The sequence below is a fragment of the Ambystoma mexicanum genome, chromosome 14 (genome assembly GCF_040938575.1).
Source record: "Ambystoma mexicanum isolate Mex_15411 chromosome 14, UKY_AmexF1_1, whole genome shotgun sequence".
In the NCBI taxonomy this organism is placed as follows: Eukaryota; Metazoa; Chordata; class Amphibia; order Caudata; family Ambystomatidae; genus Ambystoma; species Ambystoma mexicanum.
The window spans coordinates 597249317-597268940 of NC_090940.1; the positions used below are offsets into that span (position 1 = coordinate 597249317).

A 19624-nucleotide genomic window follows, 5' to 3' on the forward strand; every position below is an offset into this window, starting at 1 on the left:
CTAACGGGGACATTGAATAAAAGGCAAGGCTTTTGGGACTACAGGCACAATCGATCACTGGAATATCATATCCGATGAACAGGACAAGCAGAGACGCCAGCAGCACCTTCCAGGACTGCAAAAGCATCAGTGAAGCCTTGCAGCTGTGTTGACCCGTGTATTTGTTTCGACAGGGAAGATCCCTGCAGGACGGCTTCCTCCCTTGGGCTGGTTGGACCAACTAGCCTCGACCTGCTTCATTTTGGCACATCACCAGACTTGCTGTGACTTTCCTAGGCTGCTGAATCCCAATGCTCGGGGAGCCCTGATTGAGTGCATCGTCTTCACTGAGATCGAATCTAGCCAAAACTTTGTGGGCACCTTCAAGGATATCCAAAAGCAGGAAATCTTCGTCCCGAGTCCCCTCACCAGAGTCCAGGACTGAGGGACAAAGGAAATTCCAACCAGAGATTTGTTTCTTTGGCGTTGACAAAAAGGCACCAAAACCACAAACGGCCACTGAATCTTGTGGAATCCATTGCTGCAGAGTCCACCTCCAGAGTGCAGCTGCTGAAGCTTGCCAGATGTCCTCCGTTTCGTCACCACGACCAAGGACCTGGAATAAGGGTCTGCATTACTGCATCTGAAAGGCATCCAGATGGATCTTCAATTCTAAGGTACTGTGGGGCTTGGGGTATAACTACCTTTGCCATTTGTAGTGTTCCATGGCTTGGGAGTACTATTTGTTAGGCAAAGTTTGTATGCCGCACCCTTTGGGAACACTACAACAACTCTGACTACAGGGAATGTGAAACCCAACCTTTGGCATAAGTTTGTACTACAGTTTTGGTAGTGTGTTGAGCAGCCAGTCTTATCTCAAGAGGGGTCAATGTGAGCTGTATGGGAGTTAGTTTCACAGTGACAAGTATTCAAATAAACACTTACACCCAAGGTTTCTTGATTAAACAATTATTAATTTATCAGTCAGAATAAGCCTTCTTCAGAAGGGAACAATATAAAAAGCAACACACAAATATACTTCAATACTATACACCCTGAGTTTCTAAATCAGAAAAGCCCCTTTTGGGGATGACCCACAGACACAACCTATACCCTCAGGTGACTACAATAGCTAGGGTGCTGGGGACATTAATATCTTACTGTTTGCATTTAGAATACTGTTAGAAGTTGGTAAAAGATTATTAGAACAAACAAGAGACCACAAATATTCTTAAGCAAGCAAATACATTTGGGTCCCCTAAGCACAGTCATTCAGTATAACAGGCTAAGCCAAAGTCAATGGGCAAAAGTCTTATAGGGTGTCTGGTAGGTAAGTAGAACAGTCTTTGCACAATGTTTTAGAAGTCTTTTGAAGAAAAGAAGAATCAAATGTAGGGTCAAAAGCCGTTAGACTTGTGAGTGGTAGAAGATGCAAGTAGCTCTACAGCAAGAGGTAAGTTCTCTCAGACTTTTTACAGTACCTTTTGTATTGATGAAAAAGTGCAGCAGATTTCTGTTCTGAGCAGCTCTGCAGATCTCACTGTTCCTGGGCCTCAGTCGTGGGGACAAGAGGGAGGACTTCTGGAGACTCCTGCACTGCAATGGGGCGGTCACCGCTTGCAACCTGCAATCTTCAAATCAGTGGCTGTTCAGTGTTTCAGCTCCTCACGTCTATCGCAAATGGCAACACCGCAGTTCTTGGCTGTCAAGATGGGCTTTCCTTGCTTCTGGGGTCCCGCACTCTGTTGGGGCTCGGTCAGCCCTGCTTCCTGGGAGTCTGAGGATCTTCCTGGAGCTCTAGGCCAGCTTAAAAGCAACGCACGCATCTTTGTGGAAATTCAACCAGCTCTGAGAAGGATGTCCAGGTGGCTTACTTTGGAGTTGATTGGTTCCAGCAACTCAAGGGGAGAAGTCGTCCTTGCAGGGGCTTCTCTGATACGAATTTGGAGTTTCAGCACAGAAGCAGGGCGTCACCGGGCAAACAAACGGTCCAGGAGTTGCAGCAGGCGTCCTCTTCAAATTCTTCTTCAGTTCCTTCGTCCAGTGGTCGACTCTGCCTTGCAAGCCAAAAGCCTTGCATTTTGTTCATTTCTCTCCCATTCATTCCAGACTAGCTGTCAGTCACCCAGCAGGGTGGCTGTCCTTGCCGGACAGTCAGCCGGCCAATCACTACAGAGTGCATTTGGGTCTCCTAGGAGACTAAGCACAGGGAGTTTCGGGCATCTCCCTCTCTTCCTGCCTACCCCAGACACCCTGGAGCCAGAGACGGGCTTGACTCATGAATCCCGCCAAAGGCAAAGCGACCAATCGGACCGAACCTGGTTTGATGCGCAGAGTAAATCTCAAGAAGGACCTTTACACAAAGAAATGGTGAAAAAAGAAGACTGGCCATTTTGCCAAAAATGGCATCCTTGGGTGCTTTACTGCATCTGCGAATGCAGCCGCGGTAAATGCACACCACGATAGTTAAAACAAAACCACTGCAACCAGCCATTCAGTGAGAAAAGGGCAACATAAAAATTTTACATGAGAAGATAGACAAACGGGATACTAAACCCCTCCAGCACCCTATTGTAAGATGGTGTGTGCTAGTCTAGAAAGTTACAAGTGTAAAGTCAGTTTCACTTTACTGCTCTTGGAAACTGTAGTTTATCCAAGAGAAGGTATTTAAACCTTTGGGAAATCTGAAAGACTTAACTGTGCCACTGCACTGAAGGTGCTGTGCAATACAATGTAAAAGATACCACCTATGGAGTTTGTCAGACTCCACAACCAAAAAGAAATGCAGCGTTCAAATCCCATTAAAATACATGAGTGGGGAAAGAGTCTCGTTCTCTCCAGGTTAAAAATCCAAGTCCTCAAAATTCAGCAAAGTTGCTGGGGGGGTCTCTAAGGTAGAGGAATTGGCACATTTCTGTGAGAACTGTCACTGCTCAGGCAGTTGCTAAGGCCTTCCTTGGTATTTTTACCAGGGTTGGTTTTCCTAAGGAGGTTATCTCAGACAGGGGGACCAATTTTATGTCCCACTACATGCAAGCCATGTGGAAAAACTGTGGAGTGACCTACACATTCTCAACAGCTTACCATCCCCAAACCAATGGGTTGGTGGAGAGGTTTAATAGAGCATGATAGGTGCTTTAGAGGAACCCCTTAGAAGAAAGTGTGATCTTTTACTGCCATGCCTTCTCTTTGCTTGTAGATGAGACCCTCAAGAAGGGATGTCAAATTGGTCAGAGTAATGTGGTGAGGTAGGAGGTGGTGAAAGAAGGCCATTTCCTAGCAAAGTGCAAGCTGTACAAGACTGGCCCACCGCTACTACTCAAACCCAGGCGAGAGCCTTTCTAGGCCTCACAGGTTACTATAGGAACTTCATTGAGCACTATGGGACCATAGCTTCTCCCTTGAATGTGATCTCCTCACCCAAATTCCCCAAAAGGTCGAGTGGAATGAGGAGTGCACGAAGGCATTTGAAGGACTTAAAGCCCTTTGTCAAGCTACCGTCTTAAGAGCTCCTGACCACAACCAATCCTTTATTGTACAAACTGATGCTTCAAATGCAGGAATAGGTGCTGTGCTGAGTCAGCTGGATGACAATGGCAGGGAACACCCTATCTGCTTAATCCGTAGGAAACAAAGTCTCTGAAACCAGGTGGGCAACCATAGAAAGTGAACGTTTTGCCATAGTGTGGTCTTTGAAGCAGTTTAGACCGTACTTGTATGGATCTACTTTTGTAATTCAGACAGACCACCAACCCTTGAGATGGTTAATGCAGATGAAGGGGGGGGGGGTAAAGTCCTAAATTGTTATGATGGTCTATCAGCCTGCAGCGGTTTGATTTTACGATAGACTATAGGTCAGGGTGTAATCACCAAATGCTGATGGTCTCTCCAGAAAGTATGATGGACTGGAGTAAGGAGATTAATCCAGGGGTGGATTAAATTCTCCTGTCCCTTAGTCTGGGGGGACGAGTGTTGGGGAGAATTCTCAGAAATGTGCCAATTTCTCCCTACCTTTGAGCCCCCCAGCTCTTTTGCTGGACCTTTGATTTTTAACCTGAACAGTGTGACCTTTTTCCCACTCATGTATTTTTCTGTGATTTGAACCCTTTTCTTTTGGTTTTGGAGTCTGACAAACTTCATAGGCATCATCATTTTACATTGTGGCAGTCTTTCAAACTTCCCGAAGGTTTAAATATCTTCTCTTGGATAAACTACGGTTTCCAAGAGCAGTAAAGTGAAATTGACTTTACTTACATTTGTAACTTTCTAGACCCAGCACACACCATCTTACAATAGGGTGCTGGAGGGGTTACTTGGTATCTCTTTTGTCTAGTTTCTCATGTAACATTTTTGTTACCCTTTCTACAATTAATGGCTGGTGGCAGTGGTTTGTTTAACTACCTTTGTGTGTTTTTACCGCGGGCTGCGTTCGCAGCTGCAGTAGAGCACCCATGGGTGCCCATTTTGGCCCTTGTCTACTACTTTCGCCATTTCTTGCTGGAAATTTCCTTCTTGAGCTCTACTGTGTGCCAAACCAGGTTTGGTCCCTTTGTTTTCTGTCTTTGGTGGGATTCACGAGTGAAGCCGCCTCTGGCTCCAGGATGTCTGGCAGGGGCAGGAAGGGAGGTGCCCGAAACTGTGTGTAATCCCCTTGCTTACATGAATGCACCCAAAGGTGATTGGCCGGCTGACTGTAGGGCAAAGACAGCCAACCGGATGTGTGATTGACAGCCAGGCTGGAATGAATGGGAGAAACCTGCATAAAAGGCAAGGCTTTTCGGCTTGGAAAGCAGAGTCGCCCACTGGACGAAGTAATCTGAAGAATAACTTGCAAGAGATGCCTGCTGCAACTCCTGGACCATTGGTTTGCCAGGTGAAGCCCTGCTACTGTGCTGAAGCTCCGAATTCGCCTCGATGAATTCCTGAAAAGGACTCCGTTCTATCCTCTGGACTCCCAGGAAGCATGACTGACCAAGCCTGAGCCACCGCAACAGAGTGCTGGACCCCAGATGCGAGTAAAGTCCGAAGTGCTAGCGGAGAACTGCAGTGGTGCCATTTGCTGAGAAGTGAGGAGCTGAAACCGCAAAGTGCCGCTGAATTGAAGTTTGCCCTTTGCTGCTGCTGACCATCCCATTGCAGTGCAGGAGTCCCCAGACGTCGTCCCTCTTGTCCCCATGACTGAGGTCCAGGAATAACAGGATCTGCAGAGCTGCACAGGAACAGAAGTCAACTGGAACCATTTCTTCTAACCAAAGGTACTGTGAAACTAAGGGGACTTACCTCTAGTTGTGTAGCCTTACTTGTTCTTAGTTGAGACTTGTGTTGGTTGCTATTGTAGAGTTGCTTACAGCTTTACCCCTCACAAGCCTAAAGAGCTTGTGGCCCTACATTGATTCTACTTTTTCTACAAAGTCTTCTAAAACATTTTTCAAGAAGTTTACCTACCTGTAAGAAGTGATTCAGCTTACCTAGACTTTTGCTCAATAAACATTGGTTGGCCTGGCTCCCTGAATGACTCTTCTTACCTCTGACTGTGTTTTACCTTTGTTCCAGGAAAGGATTAACTTATTTTGCATTGGGGGTTCACAAGTACTTACCTGCTACAGAATATTTGTGTTAGCGTTGTATTATTCTAATATCCCTTTTCTTTGACGCCCATCTCGGTATTGCTCTAAATGTACCAGTGATATATTAATGTCGACAGTGTCCCAGCTATTGAAGTCACCTGAGGGTGTAGGAAGTGTCTGTGTGCCATCCCAAATGGATACTTGCTGGTTTAGAGAAACTAAGTGTGTATTTTGGAGTGTAGTTGTGCTACTTATATATTGCCGCTTTTGAAGGCCTATTCATACTAACTGTTATAATAATTGTTTAATCAAGAAACCTGGAGTGTAAGAGTTTAATTGAATACTTGTCACTGTGAATCTCTATGTAACTACCCTACTGCTCACATTGACCCCTCTTTAGATGAGCCTGGCTGCTCAGCCACAATATCAACCTGCGTAGCACAGACTTATACCAAAGGTTGGGTTCCTATTGCCAGGAGGCCAAGGTTGTTTTAGTGCACCCGAATGGGGTACTGCACCAAATCTTTCCTGACACATGCTGTTCCAGATCCCTCACTATGTAGCCAGTCGCTTAATAACTGTTCTCAAGGCCATGCTACTGTTAGGGATGATGGCTTCCTGTATCTTAGGCCCACACGCACGTCCGTGCATGCGCCCCATGCAAGAATGGCTCAGCAGCCAGTGGTGTCAGGCCAGCGGATAATGGGACGATCTAGTGGATGTCTCGGTGTTGGGCAAAGTTTGTATGCAGTACCCTCTGGGAACACTACGAACAACTATGACTACAGGTATAGGCAACCCGACCTTTCGTATAAGCTTGTACTACAGTTTTGGCAGTGTGTTGAGCAGCCAAGCTTATCTCCAGAGGGGAAATGTGAGCTGTAGTAGTTTCACAAAGATTCAGCTACAGATATTCAAATAAACTCTTACACTCAAGGTTTCTTGCATAAACAACTTATCAGTTATAAAGCCTTCTTCAGAAGGAAGCAATATACTAGTAGCACACAAATACACTTCAGTACGGTACACTCTGAGTTTCTGGAATAGACCAGGCCCTTTTGGGATAGCCCACAGACAAAACCTACACCTACAGGTGACTTCAGTAACAAGGGTGCTGGGGACATTAATACCTTACTGTTGGCATACAGAATACGCTCCATAGTTTGTAAAAGGCAAAGATTATTAGAACACAAGAAATTACAAATATTCTTAAGCAGGGCAAATACTTTCAGATAGCAAGAGAAGAGTCATTCAATTCAATAGGCTAATCCAAAGTCAATGGGCAAAAGTCTTTGTATAGGATGGAGCACTTCAGGTAAGTAAATGGAAAAGTCTTTGCACAAGTTCTTAGGGGTCTTTCATAAAAAAAAAACACCAAATGTAGGGCCACAAGTTGATTAGACTTGAGTTGCAGAAGTTACAAGCACTTCCACAGTAATAGGTAAGTTCTCTTAGGCTAGTTTTACAGTACCTTTGTAAAGAAGAAAAAGTTGCAGCTGAAGACTTCTGTTCCTGTACAGCTCTGCAAATCTCACTGTTTATGTGCCTCAGTCGTGCGGATAAGAGGGTGGACGTTGGGACTCCTGCACTGTCGAAGCTGGCAACCGGCAAACTTTACTTTAAGTGACTGTTTCGAGTTTCAACTCCTTGTGGTACAGCAAATAGCAATAAGCGCGGTTCCTGGCTGTCAAGGAGGACTTTCCTCACATCTGAGGTCCAGCACTCAACTGAGGGGTGTCGGGCTTGGTCAGTCCTGCTTCGTGGGAGTCCGGAGGATCTTCCAAAAGATTTCGGCCAGCTGGTGTCCCTGGCTCTACGGTTTCCTGCAGCACTCTGAGGAAATGCAATCAGCTACGAGATGGGTGTCTGTGTGGCTTACTTGGGAGTTGATTGGTCCCACCAATGCAAAGGGAGAAGTTGTCCTTACAGGGCTTCTCTGTCGATGGGGACTTGGCGATTCAGACCTGCAGCAGGGCTTCACCGGGGAAACCAACGGTCCAGGAGTTGCAGCAGCCGTCCTCTTCAAGCTCTTCATCGGTTCCTTCGTCCAGGGGTCGACTCTGCCTTCCAAGCCAAGAGACTCTCCTTTTATTCAGTTCTCTCCCATTCATTCCAGCCTAGCTGCCACTCACCCAGCAGGGTGGCTGTCCTTGCCGGACAGTCAGCCAGCCAATTGTCAGAGTGCATTTGGGGTCTTCTAGAAGATTAAGCACAGGGAGTTTGGGGTACCTCCCTCACTTCTGCATACCCCAGACACTGAAGCCAGAGGCGGGTTTCACTCCTGAGGCCCGCCAAAGGCGAATGAACAGAGACAAACCTGGTTTGGCGCGCAGGGAGAAACTTGAAGGACCTTTCCACAAAAAATGGCGAAAAAAGACCGGGGACCATTTTAACAAAGGAGGCTCAGCGCCATTTTGAAAAACATGGCTCCCGCGATTTAACGTTACCAGAGCTACAAACAGTTTGCTGTCGGGGAAAATAATGGTCGACCATTGCAAAACCACTGCCACCAGCCATTCTGAGAGGAAAGGGTAACATATGAATGCTACATGAGTAACTAGACACATGGGATACTAAGTAACCCCTCTAGCACTCTATTGTAAGATGGGGTGTGCTGGGTCTAGACTTTTACAGGACTAAGTAAAGTCCATTTCACTCCACTACTCTGGCAAACAGTAGTTGATCCCCGAGAAGGTATTTAAACCTTGGGAAATCTGAAAGACTTCCCTGGGTCACTGCACAGAAGGTGCTTTGTGCCACACGTGTAAAAGATGATGCCTATGGACTCCATAACCAAAAAGAAAGTGTATAAAATCACATTAAAATAAGTGTGGGAAAAGGGTCTCGCTCTCTCCAGCTTAAAAAAAAAAACACTCGGCAGGTCTCGTCTCTCTGCAGTGGTGGTCGAGGGACAACCTCTTGAAGGGGAAACTGTCACCGCCCCCCACCCCCCTAGTACAAGCCACTCTTACCACAGACTCATCTCTGACGGGAAGTGGGACTGAGCTCCTTCATCGCGCAGCGTTTGGTCCCCAGCGGTAGCATCCAACCACATAAACCTGTTGGAGTTGTTGGCAGTGTTCAAGGCACTAAAAGCATTTCAGACACTACTTCAGGGGAAGACGGTAATGGTCCCCTCAGACAGCACCGCAGCCATGTACTACCTGAACAAACGGGGGCACCCACTCTCCAGGGCTATTCAAACTGTCCCAGAACATTTGGAAGTGGGCTCTCAAACCCGGGATGTTTCTCCTGTCTCAACACGTTCCCGGGGAACTCAATCTACTGGCAGACGTGCTCAGCAGAGACTTCCCTCTACCCACAGTACGTGTGGCAACTACACGGAGGCATAGTCTCCAACATCTTCGCAGAATGGGGCTTCTTAGAGATCGACCTGTTCGCAACTCTGGAGAAGGCACAATGCCAAGATTAACCCTCCAGGCACCACCAGAACCGCTCCAGGGAAACGGTCTCTGGATTGCATGGTCGGGGAAATTTGTTTAAGCCCCCGCCCCTTGACACCCCTACTCAACATAATAGTACTCCGGATGCACCGGGAACCAGTCCTGATGATTCTGTTGGCCCCCACGTGGGCCCGCCAACCCTGGTTCTCCATCTGATGGCGATTGTCAATCTCTTCTCTGATGAAACTACCTTGCCCATACAGCATGCCCTCACAAGATAGCATGTGCCACACTTGGACAGAATGTGAAGATAGCATGTGCCACACACAGATGGAACTGCGAGGGATAGCATATGCCACACTAGACAGAATGTGAAAGATGGCATGTGCCACAATTGGACAGAATTGTGAAAATAGCCTGTGCCACACACAGATGGAACCGTGAGGGATAGCATGTGCCACACTTTGAATGAAATGATATTTTATTTATATCGTGCTCGTACACAAGTGTTTCAGAGCGCGATCAGGCAAAAAGGGAGGGAAACAAGGGAGAGAAAAAACAGGAAAAAAACGGCGATCTTACTAGGCCCAGTGACATTTAAGAAGGCGCATGTGCAAGGGAAAGGAAAAATGGGGGGAAAAGTGCAAGCAGGGGGAGTGGAAAGTGCGAAGCAGAGGAGAAAAAACATAAATATAGAATAAATAATAAGGGCTTTAAACCATGGTAGTGCAGCCAGCAAGTGGCAGGTGAAAGTCAGAAAGGTATAGCTGATAAGTGCAGAAGAAACGTGGGAAGGGGACTGTATGGGTACAGATACAGAACCCTAGTTCAGATGGTGGCCTGGAGGCAGTGCAGGAGGGTGGCAGGGTGAGCAGATACCTGGGCCTGAAAGAACATTGATAAATCAGTCAATGGACTTTGACGGATTTATCAATGTTAGCTTGCGCCACACTTAGGTGGAGTTCTGAAATATAGCATGTGTCACACTTAGACGGAACCCCTATCCATCCTGTCGCTTTATATACGTATGCCGCTATGTATGGAATAAAATGCAGTACAGAAATAACTTGTTAGCAAAAGGCAATATAATCACTTTTCCTTGACAATTCACCCCCCCCCCCCATGCAATGTAAGAAATGGAAGGAGAGCACACAGTCTTCAAGAATCCCAACAAAATGCAATACGAAATGCAGTCCCCCCCCCCAGCAAGCTTAGAGGAAAACAGGTAGAGGTTTGAAACGCAGGCCCAAAATGCTTTTAAATGTGATGGCAATGGATGGGAAAATGTGCTAACTGATTTTAATTCCCTGCAGGAGGTTCAGGGTGAGGGAGAGATACTTTATATTCGTTCAGGCTCACTTTAGCAATGCTCTATGCGTAACTACCAGGTTGCAAACGGATTTTAACAAGGAAAGAATGGAGCTGCTATTTTGACAAGTGGAGAAATTGAGCCAAATCGCAGTAAATTTTGCGAGTGCGTGAATCGCGATTGCGGTATAAGGAGTAGGAAGTCGGTTCTAGGTTCATTGGAAAGCCTAGAATTTCGTTCCTAGCCCAAACTCAAAATGACAGGTGACAGCTTGCAGCTGCAGAATTGACAGGTGACAGTTGTGCAGCTTTAAAAATGACAGATGACACGATTTCTAGGAGGCTGTTCTACTCAGGTTAAAATAGTTTGGATTAGATTATTTTAACTAAGATTGGTTCTGCACAGTTCTGCTAGGTACTCGCAATATCAATTTGAAATAGGCCTCGTCACGGTCTGGTCAGGTTGGACGGGACTTCCGGCGGGTGGTTCTGAAGTCCCGGCTATCTGGGTCAGCTCTGCTCTCTGGGTCTGTCAAGCACCGGATCTGCTCACAACGGTCTGGTTTGTGGTTGTCTCGAGTTCCGGATACAGCACTGCTTTCTGGATACTGTTACAGGTTCTTGCAAAAATTCTTGGCAAAAATTCAAACAGCTCGCCCGGCTGTTGAATAGTTTGGTTGGTTTTGAGGCCTGCTGAAGAGGATTCAGCTGGTGTATTCAGGCCTCTCTGCTACAAATTCTGGAGTTAATTTCTGCTACAGGTTCTGGAGATTGATGGATTTGAAGTCTGGATCTCTGGATGTGAAGTCGTCGGTCAGCATGCTCCGGAGCAAATGGAATTGAATGTCTCTACCTGTCCCAGCAGTCTCTTTTTATGTGTTTTGAAAATGGGTGTGTGCCTGGGCCTAGCTAAGCCTGCCCCTCTCTACTTGTCATTGGCCCAATTCTCCCCTCTCCCATGATTGGGGGAAGGAAATGGATTGTCGTCATGATGAGGTCTGTTTATGGATCAGAGGATCCTCCCCTGGTCAATTTGCACACAAATCTATTTCTGACCCAAATACATATTTATCTATGTACCATTTTTCTAATATTATAGGTCCAGTTAACATATTTTCTGTAGCACCAAACCATCCGATCCCTGTCTTTGTACGATGTCGTGTCCACTGATGACAGAATTCTCCCCTTTTCATCCAGATAACGACCTCTAAACCTTTCCAGATTTTACACAAATGTGCACCAGGGATATGGGTTGCAGATGATAAAGTGTCAGATTTTTAACATGCATACATTTGGAGTAACAACCTTTTTTCTGCTACTATCCCCAGGAACATACCACAGGGTCCTAACACCTCTTAAAATGTGCACAGAAAAATCACAAGAATGATATTTATCTAATTTTGACAGGTCCGTACTATGAATTATCCATCTATTTGAAAGTATGCCCTGGTCAAAAAGGGCTGTGGCTTCCCACATCACATGGTGGAATAACTGGTTTATCCACTTCCCCCAAGCTCAGCTGGCTAGCAGAGGCACTGCCCCTCCCAGTTTCCCCCAGGAGGAATCCACTTTACGGCCCCCCCCAATATAACATTTGCCCGAGTCCAGGACAGGCTTTTGTTCAACCTCCTGCGGTGCCTCTCCCCTAATCTAATCAGAGAGGTGTCAACTCCTTTTGGTGGGGAAGCAGGATGCAGCTAGGCCTGGGAAGAGTGGCTGAGCAGGTTTCAACTCCTGTCGGGGGTAGTTGTCAGGCAGAATCCAGTTTCATTAAGCCAGGTTTCAGCTAAATGTCACTTTTTGTTCCCAGTTTAAATCAAACTTACAATTTTTACATATACATTAAATAATTACTTCAAGTCATTTCAGAATACAGTTTTACATTGTATCCACCTCTTAGCAAGTCTTTCCTTGTCCTGGTTTTGTTTCATTTGTTCAGTTTTACACAAGTCTGGTGGTTTTAAAACGCTGGCTTTCTGATAGTGGTGAGTACCAGTATTGCAACCATTTTTGGGATTAAGAAAATCCATTCCCCACAGTTCTGAGTTGCTTTTTGGCAATCAGCATTGCCATTCCAATGGTTTCAGGCTACTGTGTGTGCAGCCCAATGGTGGTTTTAGGCAGTGCCCTCCCGTGCTCACAACATAGGCAAAAATGGGTGGCAGCCTATTCTTCATGTTTTCCCTGTGCACTCTCTGGGGAGTTCTGGCCATCATGATGTTTTCCGTGCCAGTACTGCAGTTTTATGGTAGGGCTTGGATGCACGGGTAAAAACATCCCACACTCCTCAGGCCTAACACAGCCAGAACTCAGTCTGGGTGTCCACCCTCCAGACTGAACACATCCAACTGATTTCCTCAGCACCACACCTACAGGTAAGAAGCAGCTGCCATGCAACAACCACACCAGCTGCACACATCTGGTGCGCCCACACACCTTACGACTCTCTCTCTCCTGACCTGAACTGCGGTTCCCGAGGGCGTTCAACCTACCAGCGCTTTGAGGTCATACCAATGATACATAAGGCGCCATATAAATGCCAAGTAACATAACAAGACATGTGGGGGAAACACTCCGCCCTTGCCCGCAAACTCTCAACTTAGCGGCCTGTCTCCTCAGGTCATAGAGTTCGGGCACCTCCAACTTCCTCAGATGTATGGATATTCTGAAAGAAGCAAGAAGGCCTAACACCAGGCATTGCTATTCCAATAAATGGAAAATTATCTGGTGCCATTCTAAAAAGCATCAATCCCATTGACTGTTCACCTACCCACATTGGTTTGTACCTGACTGGAGTCGGGCCTGGTTTTTAATTCTCTAAAAGTCCACCTGGCTGCACTTTCGGCATACACTACATCCCAAAAGAAAGTGTACTTAGATTCACATGCACCCACCCTTCCTTCGGAGTAGAAGGAACATAGACGCCTTACTATGCTCTCTCTGTACTCACTCACGTTGGTCATATGGCTCCCTAATGACAGAAAAAACACAACCAGAGGGACCGCAACGCGTTAGTGTCTACGTCCCCTTTCGATCCTCGAAAGACAAGATGCAATATTCTGGGATTACCACCATGTCGACTATATGTACAGCATGTGAGTCTAAGCAAATACAATCATCAGAAATGCTATTACGGTAAGTAATGCATGTCATATGTTCGAAAATAAACCTAATGGCCATTTCATGCTCTAACAATGCAGGAATATCCACTTGTAACAGGGTTGGTTTGTGTGATTTCAAAGCTGTCACTGCATTACTGACCGAGTCTTCTACCCTTGAATTACTGACTGTTCTAAAAGTAGCTCTAACCTTGTTTTACTCACCAAGAATAGCTGATTGCATTCTGAATGTGTTCTAGGTTTGACTCCCCATGAACTGCTGATTGCTTAAGGTTATACTTTGGGTTGTAGCCCCTAAATATGGAGTTTTTTTTTATGATTGTGTTTCACTTATTTCTCCAAGATTTATATGAGCCTACTTGTATTTAAATCATTTATTTTTACAATACATAGTGTTTCAGTGTTTCTTTGGACTATGTATGTTATAATTTCTTTGTACCAAACTACAGCCCTCTCCCTCCTAAAATCAGCCTGGCTGCTCTGTCCATGCTACCAAAATATTCTCAGGTTTTACTGCCTTATACTAAGAGTTGAGCTTATGTCTGCCTCAGATATGTTTTTATAATGAAGTCTGGTAGGACTTTAGATGAACTGTCTTAACATGGGGCAACCCAGCCTAACCCCAAATGTTATAGGAAACTAGAACTCCAATCACACTCTATGGAGAGACATAAAAAGGGACACCCATAAAGAGTCAAGGACTATGTGATGGGGGAGGAGGGAGAAGATTCCCACTCACCTACTGACAAGGCAAAATAAGGCCAAGAAAAATTTTGAGGTTGCCACAGGTCAGGAAGATTATTCACATTTATGAAAATCTTACCCAACAGTCATCCACTCAGGTAGGTTTACAACATAGAGTGTAAATGGCACAAATGTCATTCCTACTTAACACTCAATAAAGCAGATCTCCAAAAAGCTGTGTGTATGGTCATTGAAGGCGTTCTGCAGACACGGTCAGGACAAAGACTGGACATTCTTTGATGCGCCAAATGGTGATGAAAAACCTCTTCAACTGTGACACCAAAATGTGGTCCCAGCTTTTTACCGCTCACTATTGTCCAAATTCAATAAGCATGTGAATCTATAAAAGATGCGATGGTAGAGAAATCAAAGATGTGTACGTGTAGTTATAGTTCTTCCGCTTTTATACATTCACTGGCTACTCACCCAGCCTCCTTCAGAGGTCGTCATTGCTTTAATAGTGCAGTTCAAATATTAGCTGTCTGGTGGATGATTGGTTAAAAACCAGCCATACTGACTGACTTAAGAACCCTATGTGGAGTTTATCCATGATGTATTGCTACTGTAAAATATTCCGTTTTTTAAACTTGGGATTCCCACCTAGACTAAGGTTTATTCAATAAACATGCACATATATGAAGTACCAATTCTGTAGAATTATGCCTACCGGTAGGTAACTTGGATGTACTCGCTGTATGGGCTACTGTACTCAGTCCGCACCCCATTCTTCAATATGGCTCCCTGCTAAGGTGCCATGATTTTTTTTTTTTTGGTAGCTGAAGAAATCCCAGATAGGTGGTGTCCTGGTACATATGCAGTGGAGCTCTGGGGCGTTGCGGGGAATGCATCTGGCGCCTATATATGATTTAATACTGCACCTCATGAAGCTCTAGACCAGTTCCCCTGCCTTGGAATGCCATCAATAAGTAGGGAGGGAAGGGCACTATGGATTAGAAGTACAGTGAGAAATGTGTACTTTATCTGCAGTTTAATGTCTAGATGGGCACATGGGTCGAAAGATCGAAGTTCGTTTTTGGGAGATGGTATCTTTAAGAAGTGGTACTTTGAGAATATAATTGTTTAACTGTTCTGTTACGACGTGATGAGCCTACTCGTGCCATAGTTCGATTTCTTACAAACATGTGTTCACCAACAGGTTGTTAAAACTGAGGACATTCAGCAATTCTTTGAAGAACTGCGGTCAAGGAAGAAAAGAAGGGTGGACGGGATGCAGTATTACTGCCGTTGAAATGGTGCCAGTACTCCACTTGGTCCCTCACACAGAGTGCATTAACAATTGTTGTTGCTTCTCGGCATGGTTTAAACCCGTTGCCTCATCCCTCCCCTAAAGAGATGCTTTAAACCTGCTTTGCATCCAGTGTTTCTTAAGAGATTGTGCAATGCTACTTTGTCAGAAAATGTGGTTATTGGACTACTTCACTCTCCTAGACCAACTTTGTTTTCCTCTGACAACCAATCTACTTTCACACATGCATATCCTGTACCCCTATGAACGTACTCATTTTAAAATTTTCTTTTAGATTCGTTTTGCCCTATTTCTTTGCCTGGTTGGGAGGTAAAGCTGCCATGAAGCGACAGATTTTCTGATGTAGGAAAGTTTCTGCAGCAGAGTTATTTTGGCTGTATCAGCTAAATGTGTGCTGCTTGCTTTAGAGCCGCTCCCTGGTAAATGATGTTCTGATTATTCAGTCAGAATAGCAATGCTTCTTTTAGACTTAAGTGTACCGATTTTTTTCACTTGATTTTATGTGTAGCTGTGTCTGATAAAATACAGTGTCAAATGGACGTTTGCTGTTATTTGAATGCGGAAAGTAAGGGACTTTCCCGTTCGAAGAATTGAGGATTTGCTTTTGTGTACATTTCATTGGCCATGCAAAGCAGCCAGAACCACCTCGCGGAAGTGAGGGAAAATTGGTAAACTTCCCGAGCCGCTGCATTTTTTCTTTATTGATTTCTCTTTCCAGTATTGCTGACTTAAGTACCTGGCCATTCTCTCTCCGATCTTACACATACTTTGATCAAGACATGCAAACATACTGGTTTGGGGAATGCACCACCTCTTCTGTATCTAACCCCCTTTGAAAGGGGGTTACATTTGGTTATAAAGTGTGCATTTGGAACCTTATGATAAATATCAGGGCCTCTGAAAAATAGCCAGAATGATGTTCTTTTGCTGACATATAAAATGTTGGTTGTGGTCGATTGAAATAAAAGCTGGAACTTTTCTTTCATTCCTTCTGTTTTTATAACTGCTGTTTGTGGGTTAGAAAAAATGTATAAGCACCGTGAAGCCGCACATTTGAACTAGGTTCACACAGAATGATTGTTGTAGTTTATACTACGAATTTTCCTCTTTGTATATCCGTGACTAAAGCATTTCTCGGCATATGCTCACAGGAAAAGGTCATGATATTCTTAGCAGCGCCATTATCCTCGTCCCCAAAGGATTTATTAAATTAAGTGATTCATGACTCTGATGATAAAGATTTTTAAAAATAGTACTTGTAGTTGGACAACCTTACTACCTACAACATGTTTTGTTTGTCCCGCTGTTTGCACACATTTCAATTTGAGAGGATTTGTGGTGCTTTTAAAACCATTTTTGCAATGTTTGTTATTTGTAGAAATTGGTTTTTAATAAAGCTATAGTAAACTTTTAATAAAATATTATTGGTTGTTAATGTTCTTCTAAATTTTCATTATAAAGAGTGAGGGCAAGGTCTTTGTGCGCAAGCAAGACCATTTACTCTGTATCACGAAGACTAGCTTTGAAAGAAAGCCCCTTAAATGGGGATATGGGTGAGCAGCTTAAATCTTTCAACCTATGGATTATTTTCAGCCATGTTCATCACTTTGTTCTCTACAAGAGAATATTGCCTTCTTAAAGAATTGTTTAGTGTATTTTATTGCATCAAAGACCTTTTGCACTTAATAATTGCAGTCCATCCATTGCATAATACTGGAGCAGGTGCCGTTGCACTTAAGAAAATGAGTGGTTGGCTCCGCCCACTGTCAGACGAATTTCTTGGACTCCTCACAAGTGGGTGGCATGTGCTACGTTTTCTATAATGGTTTGTATTTTTCTGTTGCTCGTTATTTAATTGTATTACTTTTTTCATTACCTTGTACAGTAGAAATATCTGACATTTTGCTTTTCAGCTTAAAACCTATTTTAAAACAGCCCATTGACCTGTTCTTGGGTGGATGGCCCATGGGAGACTACCAGAACCCCCCTTTGTTATGCATATTAAGTAACTTTGGATCCCACCTGAAGTTATCAGGGGGATCCATACGTGGACCCCTTGCTCACTGTTCTCAGAGCGGCACAGCTCCACCTCACTGATGATGCCCAACAAGGCTGAAACACGTGTATGGGGCCGTATATGGGGTTGCTGTTGGTACTCTTGTTCAGAGGAGAATTGCGTAGCATTTCAGTGCTAGACTGCCCCTGGGCAGGACAAAAAGATTCATATGCAGGGATATTTCTTCTCTGTAAAAGGGACAGTGCGCTAAAGACTTGCTTGAGACTCCCCCAGGGGCCATCCACCCAAGAACAGGTCAGTGGGCTGTGTTTGTGCTGGTAGAGAGACTCCCAGAACCCCGCTTGTTATCCATTTCAGTTTGCTTTGGGTGCTCATCAGTTTGTTCTGGAGGGCCTCAGGGCGCGTTGGTGCTATGCATTTGCTGGGTGCCAACAAGTTCTGGTCCGGCGTTCCTGATTTTGTTAGCGTGGTCCGCAGAAGGTCTTGGGAGACCCAGGTGTGATCTTTGTTAATTCATGGGGGTTTGTCGTCTGAAGGATGGAACATGTCCCAGATTAACATTTTCCAGGCCTCATATGCAGGGTTTGCATCTTCCCCCAGCTCTAGACACCCCTTCGCCCCATACTCTAGTTTCGGCCCCAGCCAGTGCTCTAGTTCCCTATGCCATCAAATGTTTTGTCCCCTGCATCCTTCCATGCCATTGCAATAGACATTTTGGCCAGTATACTTGCCATGTCCATAAGTTTGACCAGATGCCTGACTTTGCCTATTCTAGGGTAGGCTCCTAGGAGGCATTCCTTCGGTGACCATTCATACCTCACCACCCCAGCCTTTCTACAAGTCTGTTCTATCTTGGCCCAGAAACATTGTACTTTCAGGCACCCCCAAAACATGTGAACATTCCTGCTCCCTCCGACCCAAACCATGGGCATAATGGGTGTGCACTATTGCTAAATTTAGCTATGCTGCCTCGTGTCATGTAGGTCCTGTACAAGACATTTAATTGTATCAACCTGAATCCAGCATTTCTGGGCACGTCCCGGGATACGTTAGTAGCCTCTCCCATTCCTTTTCCGTTATGCAGGTTCCCAGGTCATTCTCACAGCCTTGTTTCAGCACTGCACTTCTGCGGTTGGGCCTGTCTGCCAGCTGACTATATAACCTGGACACTGGTCTCCATCCGTCACCCAGGTTGTGGAGTGACACTAGTAGTGGATCTGCCTCTGGCTCCTCCGGCCATTCATTCCACTTCTTAGCTAACTTTCTGATCCTCTGATACCATAGGAACTGGCCTTTGGGTAACCTCTTTCTCTCCCGTATCTTCAAACTCCCTAAAGGCACCTTCCTCGTATGTGTCCCCCCAGGTGTAAATGCTGCATCTTTCCCATTGCTGGTTACAATTGTCAGGTCGGTTCTGTTTGCACAAACGTCAGCAGCAATCGGGGTCTCAGGTGAGCAGGGGTGCATTCATCCCATCAGTTTCACGGCCCTGTGCCAAATCCCCCTGCCTAGTGTTAGAATAATCAGGACACTACCCAGGCACCCCAGCAGAACCCATAGTATTTATGTTGGGGTAGCAGGCGCCACTAGCTGTTGTTTCTGAGGTGGTCTTGTCTGCAAGCCATCTGGTCACAAAGCTGAGTTGTGCTGCTAGGTAATAACTCTCGGTCTGGTAGCTGAACCCTCCACCCACGCTCCGTATACAGCAACATGAGTGTAGTTGGGGACAATCTGCATCTAGCAGAGCTCCAAAGAAGCTCCCTTATCAGTTTTTCCAGTAGGCGAAAAAGGCCGGGATATAGTAGTGGATGTTCTGGAAAAAATATAGGAACCTCGGTAAGACTATCATTTTGGTAATGTCAATCCTGCCCATCACCGACGGGGGTAGTTTGGACCAAAATTTCAGGGACTTCCGGGGTCCCTTAACTGGCAATTCGGTATTGGCCTTATGCATCTGTTCAGGGTTGTGCCAGACATTTACTCCTAGATGTCTAAAGGACTACAGCTGGCACCGGAGCACAACTCCTGGGAGTTCCTCAGCTGTTTTCCCCGCCAGTGGAAATATGCAAGATTTCTTCCTGCTAAAAGGGATTCCTGACGCTTTTGCAAATGCAAAGTTCTCCAGTACGTCTAAGATTACTGGTACGTTGAGATGTGTCTTTCAGGTACACTAACGCATAGTATGCATATAAGGACACTACATGGTACACTCTTCCCAC

At 45.3% G+C, this 19624-nt stretch overlaps 1 protein-coding gene across 1 annotated transcript in view; it reads left to right on the forward strand.

The window, feature by feature from the left end:
- Positions 1 to 16807, forward strand: part of LOC138526989 (putative E3 ubiquitin-protein ligase UBR7) — a 213777-nt gene extending 196970 nt beyond the window's left edge. The window contains exon 11 of the mRNA XM_069637960.1: positions 15278 to 16807. Within this exon, the coding sequence (XP_069494061.1) occupies positions 15278 to 15370 (93 nt within the window). The 3' untranslated portion in view covers positions 15371 to 16807. The remainder of the gene's footprint in view (positions 1 to 15277) is intronic.
- The last annotated feature ends 2817 nt before the right edge of the window (positions 16808 to 19624 follow it).